This window comes from Sebastes fasciatus, chromosome 18 (genome assembly GCF_043250625.1).
Source record: "Sebastes fasciatus isolate fSebFas1 chromosome 18, fSebFas1.pri, whole genome shotgun sequence".
Lineage (NCBI taxonomy): Eukaryota > Metazoa > Chordata > Actinopteri > Perciformes > Sebastidae > Sebastes > Sebastes fasciatus.
In genome coordinates this window covers 22,262,506-22,289,129 of record NC_133812.1, presented here as the reverse complement: position 1 = coordinate 22,289,129, position 26,624 = coordinate 22,262,506, and the positions used below count along the sequence as shown (strand labels likewise).

At 38.5% G+C, this 26,624-nt stretch overlaps 1 protein-coding gene across 1 annotated transcript; it reads left to right on the top strand.

Annotated features, from left to right (window-relative positions):
• tfap2d (transcription factor AP-2 delta (activating enhancer binding protein 2 delta)) lies at window positions 1-24,678 on the top strand. The gene is made up of 8 exons (XM_074615377.1): window positions 1-222; window positions 1,854-2,372; window positions 8,843-8,903; window positions 17,294-17,459; window positions 19,186-19,304; window positions 19,425-19,566; window positions 21,403-21,516; window positions 23,357-24,678. The coding sequence occupies exons 1-8, from the start codon at window positions 184-186 to the stop codon at window positions 23,571-23,573; spliced, it is 1,377 nt and encodes a 458-aa protein (XP_074471478.1). The 5' UTR covers window positions 1-183; the 3' UTR covers window positions 23,574-24,678.
• The last annotated feature ends 1,946 nt before the right edge of the window (window positions 24,679-26,624 follow it).

Here is a 26,624-nt window from a genome sequence, read left to right as displayed (position 1 = left end):
CCGTGCAGAGGGGAGACGCTCGCGATCCGCCAGAAACAGAGAGCAGCAGCGCGAGGGGGGACTTTTCTTTTCCATTTCTCTCGCCTTTATTGGAGGATTTTAACGCATTTTTATTATTATTACTATTCGATCTGCACCAAAGAGAGCGGGAGAAAAAAAAAAAAACACTTTGGAGAAAACACAATGTCAGCGACCTTCCCCGGACTAGTCCACGACGCAGAGGTAATTTATTTACTTATTATCATTCTTTTTAATTTATGAAATTATATTAGTAGAATAAAAAAAAAAAGTTTGGTTTCATGCATATCGAGGCATGCATCTCAAGAACTGGAATATATCCTATGCTGTATAGCATGGATACAAAATAATATTCATTATTATTAGTAGAATACAAATTTTCATTTCGAGGCATGCATCTCAAGAAGAAGTGGAATATATCCTAAACTGTAATGCATGGATAAAAAATACTATGCATGGGAGGGAGGATTGAGTCGAGCATCTCACTGCAGCTGCATGTGAAAACGGGGCTTTTTATTAAGTGTGTGGAAGCAAATGAGGCTCGTATGTGTGTAACAGTGTGATTAGAACATTTTATAGGGCGGAACACTCTCTGCTGTGTCTCACTCTGCTTTATACCTCCCATCCACACAATGAAGCTGAGAGAGAAGCTGGTAACAGTAAATTTGCCAGCAGCAGCTCAATCAATCAATCAATCAAAATGTATTTGTATAGCCCTTTACAATAAGTACCCAAAGTGCTTTACATTAACATCAAGAAATAATAGGAATAAAAACATAACATATCATAAAATCATGCATAAAAAGCACAGGAAAAATGTCACCTGGCTACTAGGTATTAAAAGCCAATTTAAATAAAAAAAAGTCTTCAGTGACAGTGCGTATATCAGGGGGTAACTTGTTCCATAGTTTAGGAGCAGCGACAGCAAAAGCACGCTCGGTGGTAATAATAATAATATATAACAGCACGCCTTTTTAAACACTGCCTGCTGCAAGGAGAGTGACAGGCATGCCAAAGGGAGGGAGAAAGAGAGAGGAGTGAAAAAAAAATACCCATGGCTCCTGAAATGACATCTCCTTCAGGTGTTTTTTAAAGTGGAGGGGAAAAAAAAGAATTGTGTTTTTGAGTGTGTTTGGGAGACACACTGGCTGATGCTAAATGACACACACTGTAAAAAAAACTCTCTTTTTTTTACATTTTTCTTCAAGAAATTTTACATTTTTTGTCTGTATTTCAAAATGACAATTTTTTTTTTTAAATTACATGTTTCATTTGTGATTTATATGTAAATGGTCTTAGATTTACAGCATTTTTTTGTAATCACAATCGTAATTATCTGTATTTAAGCTTTTCTTGATCATATTTATTTTTTCATTCTATTTTAACAATTAGTTTATGTTAGAAAAAAAAGGATTTCATGGAATTCTAAAAATATTTCTTGTAAAAATACAGATTTTTTTGCAAAACTTCTGAGTTAATGTATATTTGGGCTTTTTGCAACGTAAAATTACATGTTTCATTTGTGCACACCTTTTTGTTACATGTTTCATTTGTGATTTATATGTAAATGGTCTTAGATTTACGGTGTATGACTCTATTCTAACAATAAATATATGTTAAAAGTAAAATATTTCTTGTAAAATTACAGTAATAAAGGCTAATTATATAAAGATAATAACTGTTTTTTTTTTACAAATATTTATATTAATAAAGTATTTTTCCGTTTTTTAACAGACATTTTCTGGTGCCGGAAAATTTCCTTTATTTTACACTTTTTTTTTTTTTTACAGTGCAGCTCATATATTTCCCCCATCTCTTTCTTTATTATCTTGTAGATACGTCACGACGGATCAAACAGCTACCGTCTAATGCAGCTCGGGTGCCTGGAGTCCGTGGCCAACTCGTCGGTCGCCTACTCCTCCTCCTCTCCGCTCACCTACCCGGCTCCGGCTGGCACGGAGTTCGCCTCGCCGTACTTCTCCACCAACCACCAGTACACACCTCTCCATCACCAGTCCTTCCACTACGAGTTCCAGCACTCCCACCCCGCCGTGGCTCCGGAGGCCTACGGGCTGAACTCGCTGCACTCCGGTCAGTACTACCAGCAAATCCACCACGGAGAGCCCGCAGACTTCATCAACCTGCACAATGCGCGCTCGGCCCTCAAGTCCTCGTGCCTGGACGAGCAGCAGCGGCGCGAGCTGGGCTGCCTTGACGCTTACCGGCGCCATGACCTCTCGCTGATGACGTCACACGGATCCCAGGCCTACGGCGTCGGGATGCACCACGCGGACCAGAGGCTGCTGCCCGCCGCCGGCCTGGGGCTCCCATCGTCCGGGTCGGACGACCTGCAGGTACACTCGGCAGGCCTCCATCACTCTTTACTCACTCTTTACGCACAGTCTCCATCACCTCAGGGCCTATAACACCTTATTATACCACATTTATTTCCTTCCCCTTCGGCTTCTTTGTGCTTTATTAACACATAATAATAATACAGACCCAGTATCTGACCCACAGGTCTCCATCACTCTTTACATCCCCATCACTCTTTACGCACTCGTCTCCATCACTCTTTACACACACGCCTCCATCACCCTTTACGTACACGTCTCCATCACTCTTTACGCACACGTCTCCATCACATCACTCTTTACGCACAGTCTCCATCACTCTTTACACACACGCCTCCATCACCCTTTACGCACACGTCTCCATCACTCTTTACACACACGTCTCCATCACTCTTTACGCACACGTCTCCATCACTCTTTACGCACACGTCTCTATCACATCACTCTTTACGTACACGTCTCCATCACTCTTTACGCACACGTCTCCGTCTCCATCTCCATCACTCTTTACGCACAGTCTCCATCACAGTCTCCATCACTCTTTACGCACAGTCTCCATCACTCTCCATCACTCTTTAAGCACTGTCTTCATCACTCTCCATCACTCTTTACGCACATGTCTCCATCACTCTTTACGCACATGTCTCCATCCCTCTGCCTCCATCACTCTTTATGCACATGTCTCCATCACTCTGTCTCCATCACTCTTTACGCACAGTCTCCATCACAGTCTCCATCACTCATTACGCACAGTCTCCATCACTCTTTACGTACACGTCTCCATCACTCTCTACGCACACGTCTCCATCACTCTTTACATCTCCATCACTCTTTACGCACAGTCTCCATCACTCTTTACGCGCAGCCTCCATCACTCTTTACGCACAGTCTCCATCACTCTTTACGCACACGTCTCCATCACTCTTTACGCACAAGTCTCCATCACTCTTTTCGCACAGTCTTTATGCACAGTCTCCATCATTCTTTACGCACAGTCTCCATCACTCTTTACGCACAGTCTCCATCACTCTTTACGCACAGGTCTCCATCACTCTTTAGGCACAGTCTCCATCACTCTTTACGTCTCCATCACTCTTTACGTCTCCATCACTCTTTACGCACACGTCTCCATCACTCTTTACGTCTCCATCACTCTTTACGTCTCCATCACTCTTTACGCACACGTCTCCATCACTCTTTACGCACACGTCTATATCACTCTTTACTCACAGTCTCCATCACTCTTTACGTACAGTCTCCATCACTCTTCAGGCACAGTCTCCATCACTCTTTACGTCTCCATCACTCTTTACGTACACTTCTCCATCACTCTTTACGCACACGTCTATATCACTCTTTATGTCTCCATCACTCTTTACGCACAGTCTCCATCACTCTTTACGTCTCCATCACTCTTTACACACACGTCTCCATCACTCTTTACGTCTCCATCACTCTTTACGTCTCCATCACTCTTTATGTCTCCATCACTCTTTACGTCTCCATCACTCTTTACGTCTCCATCACTCTTTACGTATCCATCACTCTTGACGTCTCCATCACTCTTTACGTCTCCATCACTCTTTACGTATCCATCACTCTTTACGTCTCCATCACTCTTTACGCACACGTCTCCATCACTCTTTACGTATCCATCACTCTTTACATCTCCATCACTCTTTACGCACACGTCTCCATCACTCTTTAAGCACAGGTCTCCATCACTCTTTACGCACAGTCTCCATCAATCTTTACGCACAGTCTCCATCACTCTTTACACACACGTCTCCATCACTCTTTAGTCTCCATCACTCTTTACGCACACGTCTCCATCACCTCAGGGCCTATAACACTTTATTACACCACCTTTATTTCCTTCCCCTTAGGCTTCTTTCTGCTTTATTAACACTGCTCCATAATAATAATAATACAGACCCAGTATCTGCCCCCACTGGCCTACTATTGAACCCCCCCCCCCCCCCCCCCCCCCCCCTTACTCCTCTATTGTACCAGCAACATTTCCAAAATATTGAACAGAAAGACAGCGCCAGATGTCTGTCTGTCTGCCTGTCTGCTTAGAATAGAATAGAATAGAATAGAAAGCTTTATTGTCATTGTATTAAATACAACGATTATCACATTTGCCACTTCTGGTCAGTGCTTTAAAACAAATACTTGACAAGACTAAACCAGGCAGATAAAACATATAACAGGTAAAACACACACAGTTATATATAGTAAATAAAACTGGTAAAGTAGATGTAATAAATAAATATAAACAGAACACTAGAAGTATAAAATATAAAAAATAGATGTAATGTAAACAGAGGTAATTGTAAAATATGTAGGGTAGATGTAATAAATAAAATGTAAAAAAAAGTTGCACTTGAGGTGTATATTGCATCATTGCACAGATATTCACATTCAGTGTATTAATATTGCACAGATGCTCTGCTTCATCTGTCTGCTGTCTATATGACACTGACAATACTACATTATAAGGTTATCCCCTACAGCCACTGACTCTGTCCTACTTTGGAGTATAATATATAATATTGGATATCATCTTGAGATAATTTTGATGCCAAAAAACCAAACGTGACTGTACACACAACAGGGCTGCAGTAAATGTCAAGTCCAGCCGGTGCAGCAGCAGCTCTGTGAAAGGCAGCAGGCCTATTTCTAAAGGTTAATTGACTGGCAGTCTATATACAATCCTATTGTGAAATCCAGCCTTTTATTTTGCTCCAGAAACACACGTGACACATATTTTTACATAATTCTTTTTTCGATGTAAAGAAATGGTCGAGATGAAAACAGGATGGATTCGCACGGTGCTTGTGTGTGTGTGTGTGTGTGTGTGTGTGTGTGTGTGTGTGTGTGTGTGTGTGTGTGTGTGTGTGTGTGTCCGGCTGTCTGCTGGAGCAAAGAAAAGCCGCTGGTTGCTCTATTCTCCGGTAAAGGGCGGATTAACGGATCGGGGGTTCAGAGCACAATGGCCGGCTCGAGCACCATAAAGCACCGTAGTTTATCCAATTAACGACTTAACGTCAATCAACTTTGTTACTTATGCAGCGACATCTGAGCTGCTTTAAAAAACTGCGTCTCGTGGTTAAACACTATTTAACACAGCGACCACATCATTTCAGTCACGTTAACTATTTACCAACTCCACTCAGCTCGATATAAAGAGTCGCTTTTATCGACATTTCTTTAAGTCATTACAGCTATCCTAATGTTTACACTATATTTAAATAGCATCAATAATAATAACAATATTATTTTATTGATGATAAATAATATGCTTTTTATTATATTTTATAATTCAGTTTTATTTTCATTAATTTACTTTATTTAAAGGGTGTGGCAGTAGCCTATAGCCTGAGGATGATGACGTGTATTAAATCAAACAATATCGTGAATTGCCCCTAAATATTGCAGCAAGTTTAAGGGAATTATAATTGTGCCTACATGATTTTGTTTTATTATTTTTGCTCTTTTTATACGATTTTTGTATGGAATTCCGTGATAATGACAACCATATGTAATTTATTCTACGTAACATTTGTTGTTAAATTACAGTACAGTCTAAAACTAATAGCGTAATTAATTCATGTTGCCTTTATTTTATTTTTATTTTATGTTTCAAATGTAGGCTCATGCTCATTATTTACTGAACAAACCTATAGGCACATGTTGCCTTTATTTAATTTAATTACATTTTAAATTTTTATTTTACTTTTCAAACCTATGCTATAGGCTCAAGTTGCCTTTATTTTATATTATTTTCATTTCATATTTTATTTTATTTTACTTTTCAAACCTAGGCTATAAGCTCATTTTGCCTTTATTTTATTTTATTTTATTTTACTTTTCAAAACTAGGTTATAGGCTCGTGTTGCCTTTATTTTATTTTATTTTGTATATTATTCTACCTTTCAAAGCTATAGGCTCATGTTGCCTTTATTTGACCATATTTTATTTTCCAAACCTATATAGGCTCACGGGTTGATCATTGTTACAAGCAAATACTATATTTATCTTAAGCTGCTGGCACTTGAAAAGAGAGCGCATGCAGGTTTGACCCTTTTATTGAGTAAAAAAGAAAGAACCGGCTCGTGAACCTGCATGCGGCTCTGCGCGAGGCTGCGGATGTATGAAACGTGAACAGATGCGCATATGGTCTCGTGCAGCCTCGGTCGCATCTTTTTAGCGCGTTAAAGAGATTTTCATGCTGAACAAAAGCAGCTGCCACACCTTTTCTCCCGTCACTAAGCTAATTCATGCAAGACCTCTGCGTTTTGTATATTGATTTTATAATCACTTTAGCTTCGCAATAGAAGAAAAGAAACAGAGCAGGAGCTGGTTAAAGAAAGAACTACAACACGCTCCTTTTCTCCCACTTTATTCTAATCAGACGGTCTGCGTGGGCCAGGCCTCGAGGCGCGCACGAGGGATTAAGTGTTTTTCTGAATAAAAAGCGCGTGTTCTCCTTTTTTTTGATGACATTGTTGATAAGCATAGTGTGATCTGGACCAAAATGGCGTCGGTAACAGGTCTCCATACATACATACATATATACAGGCCCCATATATATGAACTGTTAAGAATTTCCCAGTAAAATAACAGTAAAGAACTGGCAGCCTTTATGTTACTGTAAAATTAGCATTATTATACTGTCGCTGAAATGTACAGCTTTGTACTGTTAATGAAAAATACAGTTTGAACTTTATTAATTTCACAGTATTTTACAGTTAATTTACTGTTTAAAGATACATTATATAGCTATTTTTCCACCTTTCTTTTACATTATCTTACTGATTTGTTTTAATGCACTATTATTTTTTACATACATTTTAATAAACATTATTTTTTCCCTGGATGAATAGACTTAGCAGGTTACAGACATAGGAATAGTCACACTAAATACAATTAAAGGCACTTGTTAGGAAAAAGAATATAATAGACTTGTTGACACTTTTCCCAAAATGTCTGTCTCTAGCTGGCTACAAGCACAGAATGCAAACCACAACAACATGTGAGTGAAGAACAGTAAAGCTAATTCACTGATTTTACAATCATGTACAATGTACAAGCCTAACATGTGCAGATCAGGTCCCAGAATTTAAGAAATACTGCATGAAACTGTTACTGATGATACTTTAGACAGTTGATCAGCAGTAAAGTGCTGTTTTTTAAAAATGCATTATAGTTCAGTTAAAAAACGTTTCTTTTGTATTAACAGTAAAGCACTGTTTTTAGCAATAACAGGTTAATACTGTTGAAATCCTGCTGTAAATTAACAGCAATTGTTTACAGTGTAGGCTGCTTGTTGTGTGTGCATGATCCCCAACAGGTTGGTTGGTGGCTGCAACAAACACTTGGACACTTGTGCTCATTTCTCAGTCTGGATGAGTTGTGCTGTCCTCGCTTATCTTAGCCTGAAGCCTTTCAAATTAAGCTCGTTTCTGGGTGAGCCGTGAGCTGCATCCTTTATTATTATTTCACTGCATGTGTGCCCTCAATTGTACTCAAAAGCCTGCTGCTAAGTGACGCACACTTTCTAACAAAAAAGGCTTCCACCACTAGAATATTGGTTTCAAAGGAAGCACAACAGAGTCCAATGTTCAGAAGCTATAATAAAACTGTTTAAGCTCTTATTGACAAACTTTATGGTATAACATATACATGATCTATATGGAGTGGTAGATACATCTGATGGGTCATAAGATGTTAAATTGTGAACAAAATAATCAATTCTGTTACACAAAAATATTTTTTTTTTATGATGTTTTCTTGCAAAATGCTGACTTTAATGCATGCCTTGAGGCTTCTAAAGAATAATAATTTCTAAAAGTAATCTTAAATATTCTCTAATACTATAAATATTCTGGTTAAGCAACATGAGTGGGGTAAATTAATCATTCTGAATTAAACATATGACAAAAAGTCAAAATGACTGTGAACAAAATGGTAAGGAATCGCTGATTTACAGGACATATATATATATGCGACAAAAAGAGACAAAACGTGCAAAGTTAAAGATGAATCTGGCTGATAGCATTATTATTATTTTTTCAAATTTTATATATCGCGATAATATCGTTATCGTTAATTGTTTTGGCCACGATAACCGTTTAGTAAAAATGTAATATTGTGATGGTAAAAAACATTTAGTAACCCAATGTATCATTGAATGTATGTTTAGTTTCTTTATTCTGATGTTGCATTCATCTTAAGGTCTTATTTCATTTCTATATATAATATTTATTTCAGAGGAGAATGTTTTGTGTATATGATGGTTAATGGGTTTCCATAAAAGCATCAAGAATAATGGAAAGCAACATGATTAATTCCAGGTGTTCCTGTATTCTGACAGCTGGGTAAACTGCAGCTCCAGCAGTGTAAAACAATCCAGGTGAAGTGATTTCACCTGTACTGCTCGTGCTAATGAGCGCGTGTCTCCGCAGGGCTCCGTGGAAGCGCAGTGTGGGCTCGTGCTGAACGGCCAAGGGGGCGTCATCCGGAGAGGTAAGAGCTTCTTCTTCTCTTCTATTGTTGTTGAACCGGAGGAGGCCGGGAACATGTTCTCACGACTGAGACATGCGAGCAGACAGACAGACAAACAGGCGGAACGCTCGTGTCTCTTGTCTGCTGTCAACATGTGTCCCGGTCTCCTTAAACACTAACACGCTGCTGTAGACGGTGCGTCTGCAGCTCCAGTATGAAATGGACTGTCACTCAACACCTGCAGGGTCTTTTACCACTCACTGAGTCTTTTCCAGGAAATTAAAATGTCAACAAAGTCATGCATTAATATTAACACTGATTTGATAGCGCAGACCTGCTATACTGACATATTATAACCTGTCTGACACTTCCTGTTTGAAGTCAAACCTGTAGGCTGAAGGCTCACTGTTGTCTTCATTAAATAAACACACTATTTTAATGTAATATGCATGCTTATTTTAAGATCATAAATTCATCATATTCCCCTAAACATAGCTGTTTATGATCTTATCTCCCACCTGTAATAGAATAGAAATAAAACGAAATAGAAAAACACTCAAGAAATAGCTGTTATTTATGCTCCAGCTTTTATTTATTATTTTTAATAGCCTCTATAAAAGCACAACTTGCAGACTCTTAAAATAATAGTGTCAAGCTGAGACGCTTAATTTAACAAATTAATTGCCTACAAATTAAATTAAAGGTCTATAATGTCTATCGTAAATTAATTAATTAAATTCGAACTTTATTTCAGACACACAGGAGCTTCCATGGCAATAAAAGAGAAGACAAGCTTTAAATTAAATAAAAAAATAATCATTCTGAATTAAACGTATGACAATAAGTGAAAATTACTGTGAACCAAATGGTAAGGAACCACTGATCTATAGGATTTACATGACATATACGCACATAGTGTCTCGATATACCGTTATTGGCGATAACAGTCATATTTATAAGAAATGTAAATAATGCACATATGATAATATCATGTATGCTAAATAATACTCTTAAATAATGTTATATGTACAATTATGGTAAAAAAGAAAAAAGTTAAAGATGAATTTGACTGAATAACTGCATTTAAAAAACAAAATATTCTATATCACGATAATATCGTTATCAGGAATTATTTTGACCAAGATAATCATGGAGTAAAACTCTGATATTGTGATGGTATTGCCTAAAGAAATATTTTATGTATGCAACAACAGTGCTGCTATCATCATTAAATGTATTTTCTTTATTCTGATATTGCATTCATTATATAGTCGAAGTTTCACTTCTATATATATATAAGATTTATTTCAGAGGACAATGTTTTCTGATGGTAAATTGATGTCCATAAATTTGACAATAAAAGAGAGAAAAAACTTCGACATATGCTCTGATAGAAAACAGGAAATATATTAGAAAATACTTGAAACTAAAGGGGCAACAGGATGTCATTTTCATTTAGCAGCTCTGCGCATTTTGATTGCTTCTGGGTAAATTCATTTTTATTATTATTATTCTTGTATGTATTTATCTGTGGGCTGTAGTGTGAAACCATATCACAGGAATAATCATGTTTCTGGAGTGCAGTAATTGTTTTTTAGATGTAGGAGAATTAATCCTATATAGCCTTTATACTCTTTAGGGAGAACTCAACATATAATATGAGAACAATTTCCTCCTGAGTCTGGGTGTGCTTTAGCTCCATCAAAGCATGCTTTTTTTTTAGTTTAGCCTATATGTGTAGTTTTCCATCCATCCAGAGAGGAAGGCTGTGTCTCGGGTTTAATTTTTCATCAGCTCTGCCTACACTGTAAAAAAAACACATTTTTTTATAGTTTTTTTTATTTTTTTTATTTCAAAATGAAAGAAAAAAAAAGTAAAATTTACATGTTTCATTTGTGATTTATATGTAAATGGTCTTAGATTTACAGTATATTTTTTTTTATCACAATTGTAATTATCTGTATTTAAGCTTTTCTTGATCATTTTTAAAGATAATTATTCAGTTTTTTTAGAGGTTTATGACTTTATTTTAACAATGAATTTATGTTAGAAGAAAAGGATTTCATGGAATTCTAAAAATATTTCTTGTAAAAATACAGATTTTTTTTTGCAAAACTTCTGAGTTCATGTTTTTTAATTATAAAGCAGGCTTAAGTCGTATATAAATACTGTGAAAGTATCGCAACACTCAATCCACAGGGAAATACACACAGCCCGTATTCAGAAACTCTGCATTTGAAACAAGCCGTTAGGATTTCGCCCCATTTGTGATGTCGCAAATTTACAACATTACTGTTTTAAACGTAAACATTCTAAATGTGTCCCAGGTTATTTCCTGGTTGCAGTGTATGTGAATGACATCAGCTGACAGGAAGTAAACATGGACCCAAACTGTTGCCTATTAACGCAATTATGTTGCAATTCCGTCAAAATACGCTAAAACGGAGCGTTTAAGACCGAGGGTAAATACAGGTATATTCAGGCCGACAGTATGAGGAAAATACAAGTTTTTTTTAACATTACAGCATGTAAACATGTTCTAGTAGAAACACAAAATACAAGTATGAACCTGAAAATTAGCATGATATGGGACCTTTAAAAGTAAAATATTTCTTAGTAATAAAGGCTAATTATATAAAGATAATTACTGGGGTTTTTTTACAGTTTTTTTATGTTAATTAACGGACAGTATTTTTCCGTTTTTTAACAGACATTTTCCACCGCCCCTGCTGCCGGAAAATTTCCGTTATTTTACACTCTTTTTTTTTTTTTTTACAGTGTAGGTGTTGGGGGCTTTTCTCTCTCTCGGATTGACGCGGGAATCCCTTCGCTATCACTTTCGGTTAATGGTGCTCGGTATTTGGCCCTGAGCCTCAGCCCGCTGCAACCATCACAACCAATAATCTTTGCTTTACCTCGCGCTCCCCGTATCGATAGCTTCTCTCGCCTCGGGCGCACGCTTTGATATGCTAATGCCGGAGATTCAGCCTGAGATCATATTAATGTTGTTCTTTCTGACTGCGGCTTTGGGCGGCATGAATATTCACATAACCTTTTTCAAAAAGAAAAATCACTCAAGAAAAACGCGGATCCTACTTAGGAGGAGTCGTCTGTGTTTTTAATCACCCTGCTATCTTATCTCCTCTTTTTACACTTCAGCTCTATAATAGAACAGCAGCACATCAAGCGCGTCTGGCAGGGCGCGCCTCTGTACAGCGTGAACGCGCATCTCTCTCTCCATTTCTCTCCATCTCTCTCTCTCTCTCTCTCTCTCTCTCTCTCCATCTCTCTTTCTCTCTCTCTCCATCTCTCCATCTCTCTCTCTCTTTCTCTCTCTCTCTCCATCTCTCCATCTCTCTCTCTCTCTCTCTCTCTCCATCTCTCTTTCTCTCTCTCTCCATCTCTCCATCTCTCTCTCTCTTTCTCTCTCTCTCTCCATCTCTCCATCTCTCTCTCTCTCTCTCTCTCTCCATCTCTCTTTCTCTCTCTCTCCATCTCTCCATCTCTCTCTCCATTTCTCTCCATCTCTCTCTCTCTCTCTCTCTCTCTCTCTCTCTCTCCATCAATCTCTCTCTCTCTCCATCTCTCTCCATCTCTCTCTCTCACTCTCTCCATCCCTCTCTCTCTCTCCATCTCTCTCTCTCTCCATCTCTCTCTCTCTCTCTCCATCTCCATCCTGTCAAGACATTTTCTTTTTTTTCTATTGGAGCTCTAAACATTGTTGTTAAAATATGAGGAGAATGACATTTGGCCCGTGTCTTCTTTTTCTTTAATTTTCGTGGCAAACGCGTAAAAGAGCGCTTGATTCCGCGTGTGATCCCGCCCGCCTCTCGCGCCGCAGCCCGAGGCTACTCTCCGTTGCTTAAATACCGTTATCGCCTCTGGGCCCGGCGCTGCTCCACTGACTGCTGCACTACACCACACCGGCAATAGCTCTTTTCGATTGCCCTTGGCAACATAAAATACAAACTACTTTGAATCAAAACATTTTTAGGGGGGAATTAATATGATGTGAACCCGCGCGAGGCTTTCATATAGACGCGCGCACCCCCTCCTCTGTCAGAGCGCGTGAGTCTGACAGACAGGTCTTGTGTCACACACACATATAGACGGACTTCAAGCTTAACCAATAGTATCAATCGATTTCCCTCGAACCTGCAAGCGTCCATTCTTGACAGCACTGAGTGGAAACACAAGTCCACACACTGCTGCCTCTGGTACAAAGCACACCTTTATGTTACCATGCACACCTTTATGTGCCTTTAAGCTACCATGCACACCTTTATGTTACCATGCACACCTGTATATTACCATGCACACCTTTATGTTACCATGCACACTTTTATATTACCATGCACACCTTTATGTTACCATGCACACCTTTATGTTACAATGCACACCTTTATGTTACAATGCACACCTTTTTGTGCACACCTTTATGTTACCATGCACACCTTTATGTTACCATGCACACCATTATGTTACCATGCACACCTTTATGTTACCATGCACACCATTATGTTACCATGCACACCATTATGTTACCATGCACACCTTTATGTTACCATGCACAACATTATGTTACCATGCACACCTTTATGTTACCATGCACACCATTATGTTACCATGCACACCATTGTGTTACCATGCACACCTTTATGTTACCATGCACACCTTTATGTTACCATGCACACCATTATGTTACCATGCACACCTTTATGATACCATGCAGACCTTTATGTTACCATGCACACCTTTATGCACACCTTTATGTTACCACGCACACCTTTATGCACACCTTTTGTGTTACCATGCACACCACCATTATGATGTCACACGGGCGGTGCTGCGGGCACGAGGAGCTGTCCAGGTGCTGAATTGAAAGACTTAGCCGCTGTCCATGGTGCTGAACCTTGCAATGCTTTTGCTAGAAATGAGAGGAAACTAGCACATTTTTCTGCTGATTGTGAATAATAGATTGCACAAATACGCGTTGGCACAAAGTGTCCATAATGCCCCGAGAAAGGATTGGCGTGTGCAGCCAATCCTCGCCCCTGCAGCCTTGTTCTCGGCCTAAAAATGGGCATCCTCCATTCCATCATATCCAGCAAGCACGGCCTTAATAACAAAAGCGACACACCCATGCTGTTAGATTTGATAATGAGGCAGATGAATAATAGAATATAGCCTACAGTACATCAGACAGAAACCTTGCGTTTTCAGCTGCTTGGGACGTTAAGTTCAAGTGAAAGTTTAATAATCATAGGCCTATACTCAGAGAGCAGTCGATATATACTCCAGGAGGATCCCAACAACACTCATTCAGATGCAATTAATAATGTGAAAGAGCCTTCACCATCATAACTCGCACACATCCTCAAGTATACACAATGAAAATCAGCATGGTGGTTTGGTGGAAGGTGATTAAAAGGAAGGTTTTCATGGAAGATTACAGCCAAATATTGAGCTGAAACAGACATATAAATATATGTACATAGTAAAAAATATGAAATATTTAACCAGTGAAAAGGAGTCTGATGAGCAAAACACATTGATCTTGAAGATACTAGGGCTGCAAATAACCATTATTTTTTATTTTCGATTAATCTGTCGATTTATTTTCTCGAATAATCGATTAGTTGTTTGGTCTACAAAATGTCAGAAAATGGTGATTTTAAGAGATGATTTTAGATCAAGATGTTCTAATGAAGCAATGAAAAGCAGCTCTTCTGCTTCTGATAAAATAAGAATGTGGTTAAGACACCCAGGGCTATCGATTATTACAATATTTGCACAATGAAATCAACACGGTGGTTGGTAGAAGGTGATTAAAGGAAGGTTTTCATGGAAGATTACAGACAAATATTGAGCTGAAACAGAAATATAAATATATGTACATAGTAAAACATGTGATATTTAACCATTGAAAAGGAGTCTGATGAGCAAAAAACATTGATCTCAGGCGTGATTGAAGATACTAGGGCTGCAACTAATGATTATTTTAATCGTCGATTAATCTTTCGATTATTTTATGGATTAATCGATTAGTTGTTTGGTCTATTATTTGTCAGAAAATGTTGATCAGTGTTTCCCAAAGCCCAAGATGACGTCCTCAAAAGTCAAGATTAAAAGATTACGTGTTCTTCCATAGGTTAAAAGAATTCTCCTACGTTTTAAAAATACATACAGCATTTAATAATCCATTGGATTATCTGAGAAATGTATCGTCACAACGCTGAAAACAGGGTTGTTTTTCTTCACTCATGAAAAGGTGACATTTCGGTGATGCATGGTTTTCATGTGTAAAGATCAAAATAGGGCCGCATCCTTAATGTGTGTTAAGGTTTGAAAGCAACTATTTGAGGCAGCGTAAACAGAAATCTGGTTTAACATACTGCGTGTGACAAAAGAAAGGTAGATAATATTAAAAAAAATATTAAGTTTGATAAATGATTTTGATGTAATAAGACATTTCCATTCACTGTGAATAGATATTACTGCATACTGGCTGCACTGACACATTATTGCACCAAGACAAGAGACTTCCTGTTGTTTAACAGAACTTGTTATGTCCTGATACGTGTGATTCTTACAAATAAGAACCAGGGAGACCTCATGTTAAGTTTGCACACAGTTAACGCCACCCTCCTCCTCAGGGTTGAGGATGCTTTTATACTTTTATGCATTAGTTCCCTTTCGGACTAAAATGTACATGTATTTTCTATGAGTCGAGGCTTTTCAAGGTCTAAATTGATTTTTATTGGATACATTCAGTGCAGACCTGAAAGCACTCACAATTAAAATAAAGAAAATGCTCCAGCAGCTCTTGTAAAAGAAATACAGCTTCCTCCCGTTACATGCAGAATTCATTACAAAACGAGGTATCCCTCAAACTAAAGGAGGCCTCGTAATAATGTTCACTGCTTTTGGCTTCGCATTGTGTTTTCACACAGCATGCATTTGCTTCTTGGATGTCATTAGACCTATTATTATCATCATTATTATTAGTAGTAGTAGCAGTAGTAGTAGAAGTAGTATCTTTACAGAACTTGACAATATCTTTTTTTCTTCTACAGTTTTTGCTTTTAGATGTTTTATTACGGAAAGTGTATGAAACCAAAATAGTCATCCTGTCATTGTGTCACTTATGGATAGAATTATAGTGAAAATAAACTATTCCCCTTTTCGCTGGGGACCCCTGGAACCCCCTAGAGGGCCCCTGGGGGTCCCCGAACCCCCCTTTGAAAACAACCGAGTTAGTGCGCTGACAGAAGTTTGGTGTGTGCATGTTTCAATGCAAACACAGTGGAACTGAACACCCACAAGAGCTGGATCTTGGTTGTTAATGTATTGTTTTTATGCTGATATACTTTTAAATCAGTATTACTAAATAAGAGCAGAGGTGGTCATGGCATAGTGCAATTCAATATTTATAAAAAGCCAATGATAAAGTCAATGAACAATGAATTATGCAAGCTTGTGTCTATATAGGGGCTTTGTTGTATTATAATCTGTGCACTGTTAAAACAAACAGTAAAATGTGCCAAATGGTGGATCAGAATTCCTGTTAAATGATGTTTTGACCTCATCGTTACACCCTGCAGTAGTACACTGAAGTACAATAGGTACAAAGTACAAAAGCGTTTACCAACCTAGAGTAGCAAAAGGTTTGAAATCTCCACTGTTGTGCTGCATTATTTCAGCTTCATGCTGGTTTGTCTGTTGACACACAACATCATTAGAGAAATACTTTGCCAATTATGTATTCACTCCAGTTGAAACACAGTAGTGTTCAAATAACACACAGCCAGTTATCCTGGCAGCACAGCTCCATGTCAGCCTTCAGCGAAGCAAACCGAAGTGACCGGGAACGGGTTATTTACTGCTCCATGAAACATTTATTAACCACATAAAAACAGCGGAAAACTGGGCTGTTTTTCTTAGTTCAACAAAAGGTGACGAAGATCAAAATGCACTGCATCTTTAATTTGTGTAAACAGAAATATGGAATCTGTGTGACAAAAGAAAGGTACCATGATATGACCTTAATCAGTGTCTCAACTGATAGTGAGTACACAACAACAACCATTTACATGTTTTGATCAACTATTCCTTTAACTGTCCTTAGCATGGTACTGCTGTTTGTTCATGTCCCGCGTTCACAACGTCAAGTCACATTTTCACTGTGCAAACATAGTAATTTTAAGCCCAACCATGTTGTTTTTTCCTAAACCTAACTATGTGATTTGTTGCCTAAACCTAAGCAAGTGTTTTTGTTTAATCACAACGTTAATCACGTGTTTACTGCAACCGAAAAGGGGTCTGACAAAGTGTCAGTATGTGGTGAGAACGTGTCGTGTTCCTCCATGCTGAACATCATCGTAACGAGTGTGTTGTGTGTTTGTGTGCAGGGGGGACGTGCGTGGTGAATCCTACAGATCTGTTCTGCTCGGTACCGGGCCGCCTGTCGCTGCTCAGCTCCACCTCCAAGTACAAAGTCACCATCGCCGAGGTGAAAAGAAGACTGTCCCCACCAGAGTGCCTCAACGCCTCCCTACTGGGCGGCATACTGCGCAGGTCAGTACAACACACACACAGGACCATGTGCAACTTCACTGTGCAAAACAGAGGATCTAAATGTTACTACAATGATTCAAGAGAGTATACTGATTTGTGCTTTTAGTGCTGCTGACATGGTAAATTTTGGCTCCATATTGAGCCATGTAGGACACAAAATTTCAAAAACACTGAGTCCATCTTGCAGCAGCAGGGTTATATAATAAAAGTGTGCAAATGTAGTAGTGAAAGGGTGGAAAAACAATACAGAAACACAAAATCTAGCCTCATAAATCAACAATAAAGTCATAACTAGGGCTGCAACTAACAATTATTTTCATTGTCAATGAATCTGTCGATTATTTTCTCGATTAATCCATTAGCTGTTTGGTCTATAAAATGTCAAAAAATTGTGAAAAATGTCAATCAGTGTTTCCAAAAGCCTAAGATGACGTCCTCAAATGTCTTGTTTTGTCCACAACTCAAAGATATTCAGTTTACTGTCATAGAGGAGTAAAGAAACCAGAAAATATTCACGTTTAAGAAGCTGAAATCAGGGAATTTTTACTCTTTTTCTTTAAAAATTACTCAAATTGTTGCAGTTTTTTATTTTGTCCCCCCCCCCTGTATATTTCCTAACAAAATAATATTGAAGTAGTGACAGAGAGGGATTTTAAAACTAAAAACTGTGTATTTTTTTAAGTGTATATTTGGCTGGTGAACACTGGAGAGCGCTGCCTGAGTCTTTGTAGCCCTCAGATGAAACAGAGGATATACAGTAGCGCCCACAAAGACTATTGTAGGCGAACGAGGGGCCGGGGCTGCACGCGCCGCCATGCCCAGGGAGCCAGGAGGGAGGCGAGACCCCGGCCAAAGCATGCCAGGATCAGAGGAACCAGAGGAAAGCAAGAGTTGCCAGCGCTGTATTATTGATGAGGCGGAGAGAGAGAGAGAGAGAGAGAGAGAGAGAAAGGGAAGGGAGGAAGAGGAGAGAGAATATGGCTGGTTGTACAAGATGAAGCATCAACAAAGTAAAAAAAAAAATGTGCAAATAGAGGTGTTGATCCTCATTTGAAGTAGAATAAATCACACCAATAATGCTAAGATTATTCTAACACAAGAACATGAAGTGTGTTTTCACATGTGTATCAAGAAGTTTATCTTAAGTGAAACTGCAGGTTCTTCTGTTTGTTACAGAATGATAGAAACCCCTCAGTAATTCCAATCAAAATATCCCAAAAGGGTCTTTTGGGAGTTTTATCGGATAGGAAGTAAGCACATATGATTTTAAAAACTCACATAAAAAGATAAAGAAATGACAGGGAGCATTGTTCCTCTGTTTTCCAAAATAGAAAGTCTCACTTTGGGCACAGAAAGAGACTCAAACAATGACAGAGGAAACTCAAGGGGACATGCAGTCATATCTATGCGTACAGAAAGCATATTTAATATATAACGAGTTGACATGTTTTAATTTCATACTCTTTGATTTTATGCTTAATTTCATGCATTTGTCAAATCAAAGCAAATCTATAGTCTTCCATCTTTACTTTCAAGACCTAATTAAGCACACAGTGTTTTGTAGAATAAGGAGGCCAGATGATTATATTATTTTATTATATAATAAAATGAAAAATGATCGGGTGATGAATGATGATATGTGATCCAGATTTGTGTGTCTTATGAAATGACATATGTGATGATGTGGAATATGTGATATAAAAAAGTTATTTTACTTTTTCCACAGAGCGAAGTCTAAGAACGGAGGCCGGTGTCTTCGTGAGAAATTAGACCGTCTAGGCCTCAACCTGCCAGCAGGACGGAGGAAAGCTGCCAACGTCACACTGCTCACCTCCCTGGTGGAAGGTAAGGGACCATTGTCCACATTGTTGTCCAAAAACAGCCACAATATTTTAGTTATACTTATTGATTTCATAGTCCTTTTAGCGCTCGTTTCATCAGTGTGTTTCCTGGTTTGGTGCTCAGGTGAGGCACTCCACCTGGCGAGGGACTTTGGCTACACCTGCGAGACAGAGTTCCCCAGTAAGGCGGTGGGGGAGCATTTGGCGAGGCAGCACAGCGAGCCGAAAGAAACCAGCGCACGCAAGAAAATGGTCCTGGCTACAAAGTAAGAATAAGAACACACACATTCATACTAGGGAAGCAAAACCGAACCGTTCAATGACGTACAAACCGAACCGTGGGCTTGTTGAACCGTTGCACCTCTATCAAATACAGGCCTGCTAATTATTTGATGAGGTGCCAGAGACATAGAAGAGGCAATTATCTGAACATAGGCCTACATGAGCATTAAGTAGCCTGCCTTATTTCATGTATAAAATCAGTGTTATGGCTTCATCCATCTATTTATATATTTTGGATTTCAAACACATTGGAAATGGTTATGTTCTGCTTCTCCCTAAACAAAACTTAAATCCAAAAATGCAATACAAACGAAACCGTGGGCTTGTTGAAACATTGCACCCCTAAGTCATACACACGTGAATGAAATCAACATATTCTCATAGAACGGTTCGTATGATAACTTCCTTTTTCATTCATTTTCCTACGAATGTCCAGCAACAATCAATTTCCACTCGTTATATGCATACAGTCGTTTCAAAATAAACTTCTGTCTTCACAGGAAACAACGTGGTTAGGTTTAGACAAGAAAAAACGACTTAGGTTTTAGGAAAAGATCGACTTGGTTAGGATTAGGCAACAAAACTATTTAATTAAGTTTAGGCATCAAAACTACTCGGTTACGTTTAGGAAAAGATCGTGGTTTGGCTTAAAATAACTACGGAAGTGGCATTATTTAAGTACGTCAGTTACGTGGTTCCACACGAGACATGAACCCCGGTCTCCTTGATGAAAGTCTGGTATTTTGTTTTTATTAATTTCATATATATATATATATATATATATATATACACGGGATATACACGATTTACAGTGCATTACCTTTCGTAGGTATAGCTATGAACGGTGCATGAGACCAGCCTGATGAAATAGCACAGACACACTTTAGTTTAAATTGTTATTGTAACTTCTCGACAAGATTCAGTATGTTTTATTCAGATAATTTTTATATCTTTAAAAGGGTCAAAAGGTCCAGATTTAAGTTAGTGCTTGTCTACAAGTCTATAGGTTTTAAATGATTACATTTTTCCTCAGATTTTGCTTTCACTTTACATTTTATTTCCTATTAACAGCCACTTTATAGTCACATTACTACTAACCATGCATCTTGAGGTAATTCTTTGATAGAAAGTGCTCGGACCAACTTGTTCAACAACGAGTAAACTAGTGGTTTTATTGACTATGTGAGAGTCAGACAATTGAGAAAATTTAATAAAGTTTTAGGAAAGAACAAAATGTTAACTCCACGCAGAGTAGGAGAAAAGTGTTGCCATAAGTTAGGACAACCTCCCACTCCTAACCACACACACCTTTCATGCATGGGGCATCTGCTTTTTCAAGATATTGTAATCACAATTTTAGGGCCATCAGGCTTGTGTTTATATAACAATATGGGCTGCATTTACAGTCCATTGTTACCAGCGCTGTTGCACATTGAGTACTGGATGTGCTGAGGGGAAACAGCTCCCACTCTTTTCCAGCTAAGTTTGATTTTATTTTTCCGATAAAATCATCCCAAACGCTGAATACAATCCAAAAGGACAGCTCGGTCCAGTGTTGAAAAGCAACTTTGACTGCAGAATTGTTGGTATCATGTTGTGAAAGTGTTTTGCTTGTTTCTGGATTGACATTGAACTTGTCTTCGCTCCTGCATGTAGTTCTTCCTTCAATTATTTCCGTTGGGGAATTTATGTGTGTGTTGGTCCAAAATGATGAGGATGGGAGCAAGGTGGAGAGAAAAAAAACAGAAAGACACAAATTGTGCCGGTTGTGTTGGAGACAGATGGTAAACCCTCATTCCCTCCCTCCTTCTGTCCATCAGGCAAATCTGTAAGGAGTTCCAGGACTTATTGAGCCAAGATCGCTCTCCTCTGGGCTCCTCCAGACCGACCCCCATCCTGGACCTGGACATCCAGAGACACCTCACACACTTCAGGTAACACACACACACAAGTAATGGACATATTTTTAACAATGTTTCCACTCTGGGGTCAGTCTAAACGGTTGAAACTAGTGAGTGTAGACAGTTTTCTTGCAGAGCCCGGCTGCTCTCCGTTTTGGCTCTGACCGCTTTGCCATTTTCGAAAGTTGCAGCTGTGCAGTTTGTTATTTGGCACAAATTATAGAGAAGCAGGGAACAGCGGCTTGTTAGCAGAAATGTCACATCTATGGCATCATCCGCCACAGAATATACACAGTTTTATGAAACCTCCAAAGGGAGATGTACTGTAGAGAAATAAGATGTGAGCTCGGCTGTATAAATACAGTTATGACAGCTTAACCATCTGAGTTGAGAGGTGACCTGACATTTAGCTCTGCAAGAAGCTGCCTGAGGATCTAACAGGGCTGAAAAACCAGTATCATATTGGAATAATTGACATTTTTACTTGGATTAAGGGATAAACTTTGTTTTATAGTACATAAACTGAATTTAAAGAGCGTTCTGTTAAAGTAAATTTGGTAAATTTTGTTTTTGGAAATAGAAATATTTGATTGTGACTGTCGATCGCTTTAAATACCCACATGAGACCCATATAGCTCCTATATTGTGTGTGTTTTGAAGCCGTAATGTAAGACAACATCTGTATTAGGGCTGCAACTAAGGAGTGGGGGAAGAAGTATACGGATCGTATACCCTTTTACAAGTAAAAGTCTTGCATTCAAAATATTACTTAAGTAAAAGTGCAAAAGTATTAGTACAAAATCATAAAAGTATTAGTACAAAAATATACTTAAAATACCAAAACTAACAGTACTCATTGTGCAGAATGGCCCATTTCAGAATCATATATATTACATTACCGGATTATAATTATTGATGTGTTCAAACTTTAATGTTGCAGCTGGTAAAGTTGGAGCTCATTTGAATTACTTAATATACTACTGGATAGCTTAACTTATAATTATATACGATCATTTATTAGTTATTATATTTTGTATTATTAATCTAAATCTGCAAAGTAACAAGTAGCTTTAGTTGTCAAATAAAAGTAGTGAAGTAAAAAGTACAATATTTCCCTCTCTGATGTAGTGGAGTAGAAGTATAAAGTAAATGGAAATATTCAAGTAAAGTACCTTGAATTTCTACTTAAATACAGTACTTGAGTAAATCTACTTAGTTACATTCCACCAGTGCAACTATGGATTATTTGTTTTATTCAACATTTAGTCTATAAAATGTCAGAAAATAGTGAAAAATGCCCATCACAATATCTAAAAGCCCAAGGGGAAGTCTTCACATGTCTTGTTTTGTCTCATCAATCGTCCTAAACCTAAAAATATTCAGTTTACTATCACATCAGACAAAGAAAAGCAGCAAATCCTCACAACTGAGACGCTAGAACAAGGGAATATTCAGCAATTTTGCTTCAGAAATATAGATTATTGAAATAGTTTTCACATATTTTTCTGTCGATGGACTAAGCAGTGTTTAAACCTGATGATATTCAGAATAGAATTAGCTAAAACAACTGTAGTATTTAGTGTTTCTCTATCCCGATCAATTATTAGGGTGGAAACAGCACAGGTAGAACGTCACAGGACATTAAACTCTGCTCTGACAGGAGTTAGCCCGACTAAAGACACTCTTTTAGGAGGATTAGAAGCTCCATAATTCAGGGAGAGGAGAGTGAACAAACTGAAGAGAGAAAAAGGAAACCAGTCTGCCTCACAAACCCAAACCACACCACTGATTTCTTTCTTCTTTGTGCACCTGAATGAAACAAAGGTTTGTCATTGTTCTGATAGTGTGATGTTTCTGCCTCCCTCCCTGACAGTCTGATCACTCACGGATTCGGCACGCCGGCAGTCTGTGCAGCTCTCAGCACCTTCCAGACGGTTCTGAGTGAGATGCTCAACTACCTGGACAAGAACTCGAGCGGGAAGGCGAGCGGACCCAACGACCAACAGATCAACAACAGCTCGGAAAAGACGCAGCTCCGGAAAACAGTGGAGCCCCAGAGCAAAGACGGGAAAACAGAAAAGACTGAGTAGCCCACACCCAGCCGGTCCCCGTGCCTTGGAGCGCTGCATTTAGGAGTGTGCGTGTGTGTGTGTGTGTATCGTGTGTGTGTACTCTCAGAAAGGATGTGTTAACTCCCATTGCATTAGTGTCTTCTTTGGGACAATTCACATTGATTGTTATTTATTTATCTTATGTTGAAATGTAACTCTAACCTGAACTGTCCCCGACAAGACGTCCTGATGCGTCAGTGAACACATCCTGTTTAAGTGTGTGTGTGTTCATATGTGTGTGTGTGTGTGTGTGTGTGTGTGTGTGTGTGTGTGTCATGGCGAGGAGGAGCCTCGCCATGGAGATGGCCGTGACTCATCCAAGACTTTTATTTGTTTATTTATTAATTCTGGAAAAACAGGAAGTAAACATGGACATGCTGATCATCACGGTTTTCCAGGACAGGGGTGGTAACTACCAACACAACATAAAACACATGTTAATCAAGGGTTTGGGTTAATTTGATCTCAATCCAGCTAATCCAGGTGTGGATTTTCTACAACAATACAAAAGCTGACACACTTGTTTTGTCCTTTGGAGGTTTATTTAACTTATTTTGTATTAAATTATTAAGAGAAATCTCTGTCGTTGCAACACAAAGTTCTAGTTTTGTTTAAATTCTCAGCCGACTGAATTTAAATAATTTCACTTTCCAAACATATTTAACAGATTAAATTTAAATAAATTACCCTGATCCAAACCCTTATACATGCAAACACTTAAAAACACACAAACACATTTCTTGGGGACTTACCCTAACCTTAAACCAAGTCTTCACCCTAAAATGTAATGATTTACATTATGGGGATGTGCATTTTGTCGCCAAAAGAAAGGGGAGTCCCCTCAATGCGACTGTGTAAACAGATTCATGTCCCCACAACATTAGTAATACAAACACACACACACACACACATTTCCTGGGGACTTACCCTAACCTTAAACCAAGTCTTCACTCTAAAATGTAATGATTCATGTCATGGGGATGTGCATTTTGTCCCCAAAAGGAAGGCGAGTCCACACAAGGCGACTGTGTAAACAGATTTATGTCCCCACAACATGAGTAATACAAACACACACACACACACACACACACACACAATACCCCCCTGTACCTGCGAGGGCACTTATTTTAATTTTTACGCAGTACAATCAGTGCCATAGCAACCAGTGTGTTTACCATGTGGGGCGACAAAGAAAGAGACTGTTTCTGGATGTGAGACTGACACCACCACCCGGGGAAAGCTACACTGTGGTGTGTCTGTGTGTGTGTGTGTGTGTGTGTGTGTGTGTGAATGTGGAAGAGAGAGAGAGAGAGAAAGAGAGAGAGAGAAGGGTCCAACTCAGCCATTTTGTAAAAGGTGACTCTGCGGTTGCCGTCGTTACTCTTCCCTGTGCATGTCTATCTTTGTACACTCCCCCAGATCGCAAGTTTAGCCGACACAAGCTCTCTGACTCGCTCATGAACATTTGTAAAGATATATATAAATATTTAAATTACTTTTCTTGTAGGCTTTCAACTATATATATGTTAAATCCCTACCTTCTAAAATGCTGGTGTTCAATAAAAACAGTTGCTACGTGTTCTACTATTTACCCTGCTTTTATGATGTGCTGCACTCACACACACTCACAGGTATTCACACACACACACACACCATGTATAAACATACAGAAGGTGGCACAAGAGCAAGCAGAGACTAAAAAGAGGCAGCGCAGATCAAAGCCAGCGAGTGTGAATTATCCATACGAGTTCACAGTGTTAAAATTATAAAAAGTCAGAGTTCCTCTCTAATGTTGTGGAAAAAAGGCTTTACCTACAGATAAGTTCAAAAGCCTCCTTTGTGTGCGCGAGCATGTGTGTTTTCTTTCAGTTTGAGCGACTTCTGTCAGGTTTTCTGCTCATGAAAAAAAAATATATCTGATGATAAAACAGAAAGAGGAGCAGCTACCTGCTGGCGTCTCCATCCGAGCTCTGTAGGTTGTGTTTACTCTTTAATATTCCAGTCATTTAAAAAAGAGGTCACGTTCACCGCATAACACACAGAAATACATAATCAGACAGGATGCATTTACAGTGATGCCTGCACCCATTTGTCACCCTGAATCAATGCAAGAGGAGCCTCAGGTGGGAAAGTAATAGGATGTAAAGGGAGGAAGTGACATGGGTGCAGGATGCTGGTTCGTTCCCAGTCTTGCTGTTATTGTTTGGTCTGGGTTTTTTTTGACAGATGGTGTTATCTCACAAATATACACACATGCAGTCAATGTTTTACGACGTCGGGACAAAGCTGCACCATTGATAATGCATTGCAAGATGTCAAAAAGAATGCACGATGACATGTTAAATAACATTTATTTTTTATTTTTACAGTAATGTATTATTGCACAAGACTGTGATGTGTACAATCACCTGCAGTGTATCTCTTAATACACTATCAATACAATACAAAAACATAAGGGATCAAAGCAAATCTGCAACAGTTAAAACCAAAAACGATTAAAACACGTCCTGTGCAATGCAACCAAATCTTTACATAACTGCCAACATTTTGCTTTAGTGCTTAAGTTTAAGTTTATCGAGAAAAATCATCATCAACAATTCTCTGTTTGCAGCTTCTCCAATGTGAGGATTTGCTGCCTTTCTTTCGTTTACATCACTGCAAATTGTCTAGAGCTGCAACGGTCAATCAATTAGTTGTCAGCTATTATATTAATCACCAGCTATTTTAATAATCAATTAATCGGTTTGAGTTATTTTTTTAAGAAAAAAAGTTAAAATTCTCTGATTGCAGCTTCTTAAATGTGAATATTTTCTGGTTTCTTTACTCCTCTATGACGGTAAACTGAATATCTTTGAGTTGTGGACAAAACAAGACATTTGAGGACGTCATCTTGGACGTTGGGAAACACTGATTTACATTTTTCACCATTTTATAGACCAAACAACTAATTGATTAATTGAGAAAATAATCAACAGATTAATCAACAATAAAAACAATCATTAGTTGAAGCCCTAAAATTTAATATTTTTG

Coding starts and splice junctions, on each gene's coding strand:
- tfap2d (XM_074615377.1), top strand. CDS start 184: ATGTCAGCGACCTTCCCCGGACTAGTCCACGACGCAGAG. Junction 19,305..19,424: donor GCTCACCTCCCTGGTGGAAG/GTAAGGGACCAT, acceptor TTTGGTGCTCAG/GTGAGGCACTCCACCTGGCG. Junction 19,567..21,402: donor AAAATGGTCCTGGCTACAAA/GTAAGAATAAGA, acceptor TCTGTCCATCAG/GCAAATCTGTAAGGAGTTCC.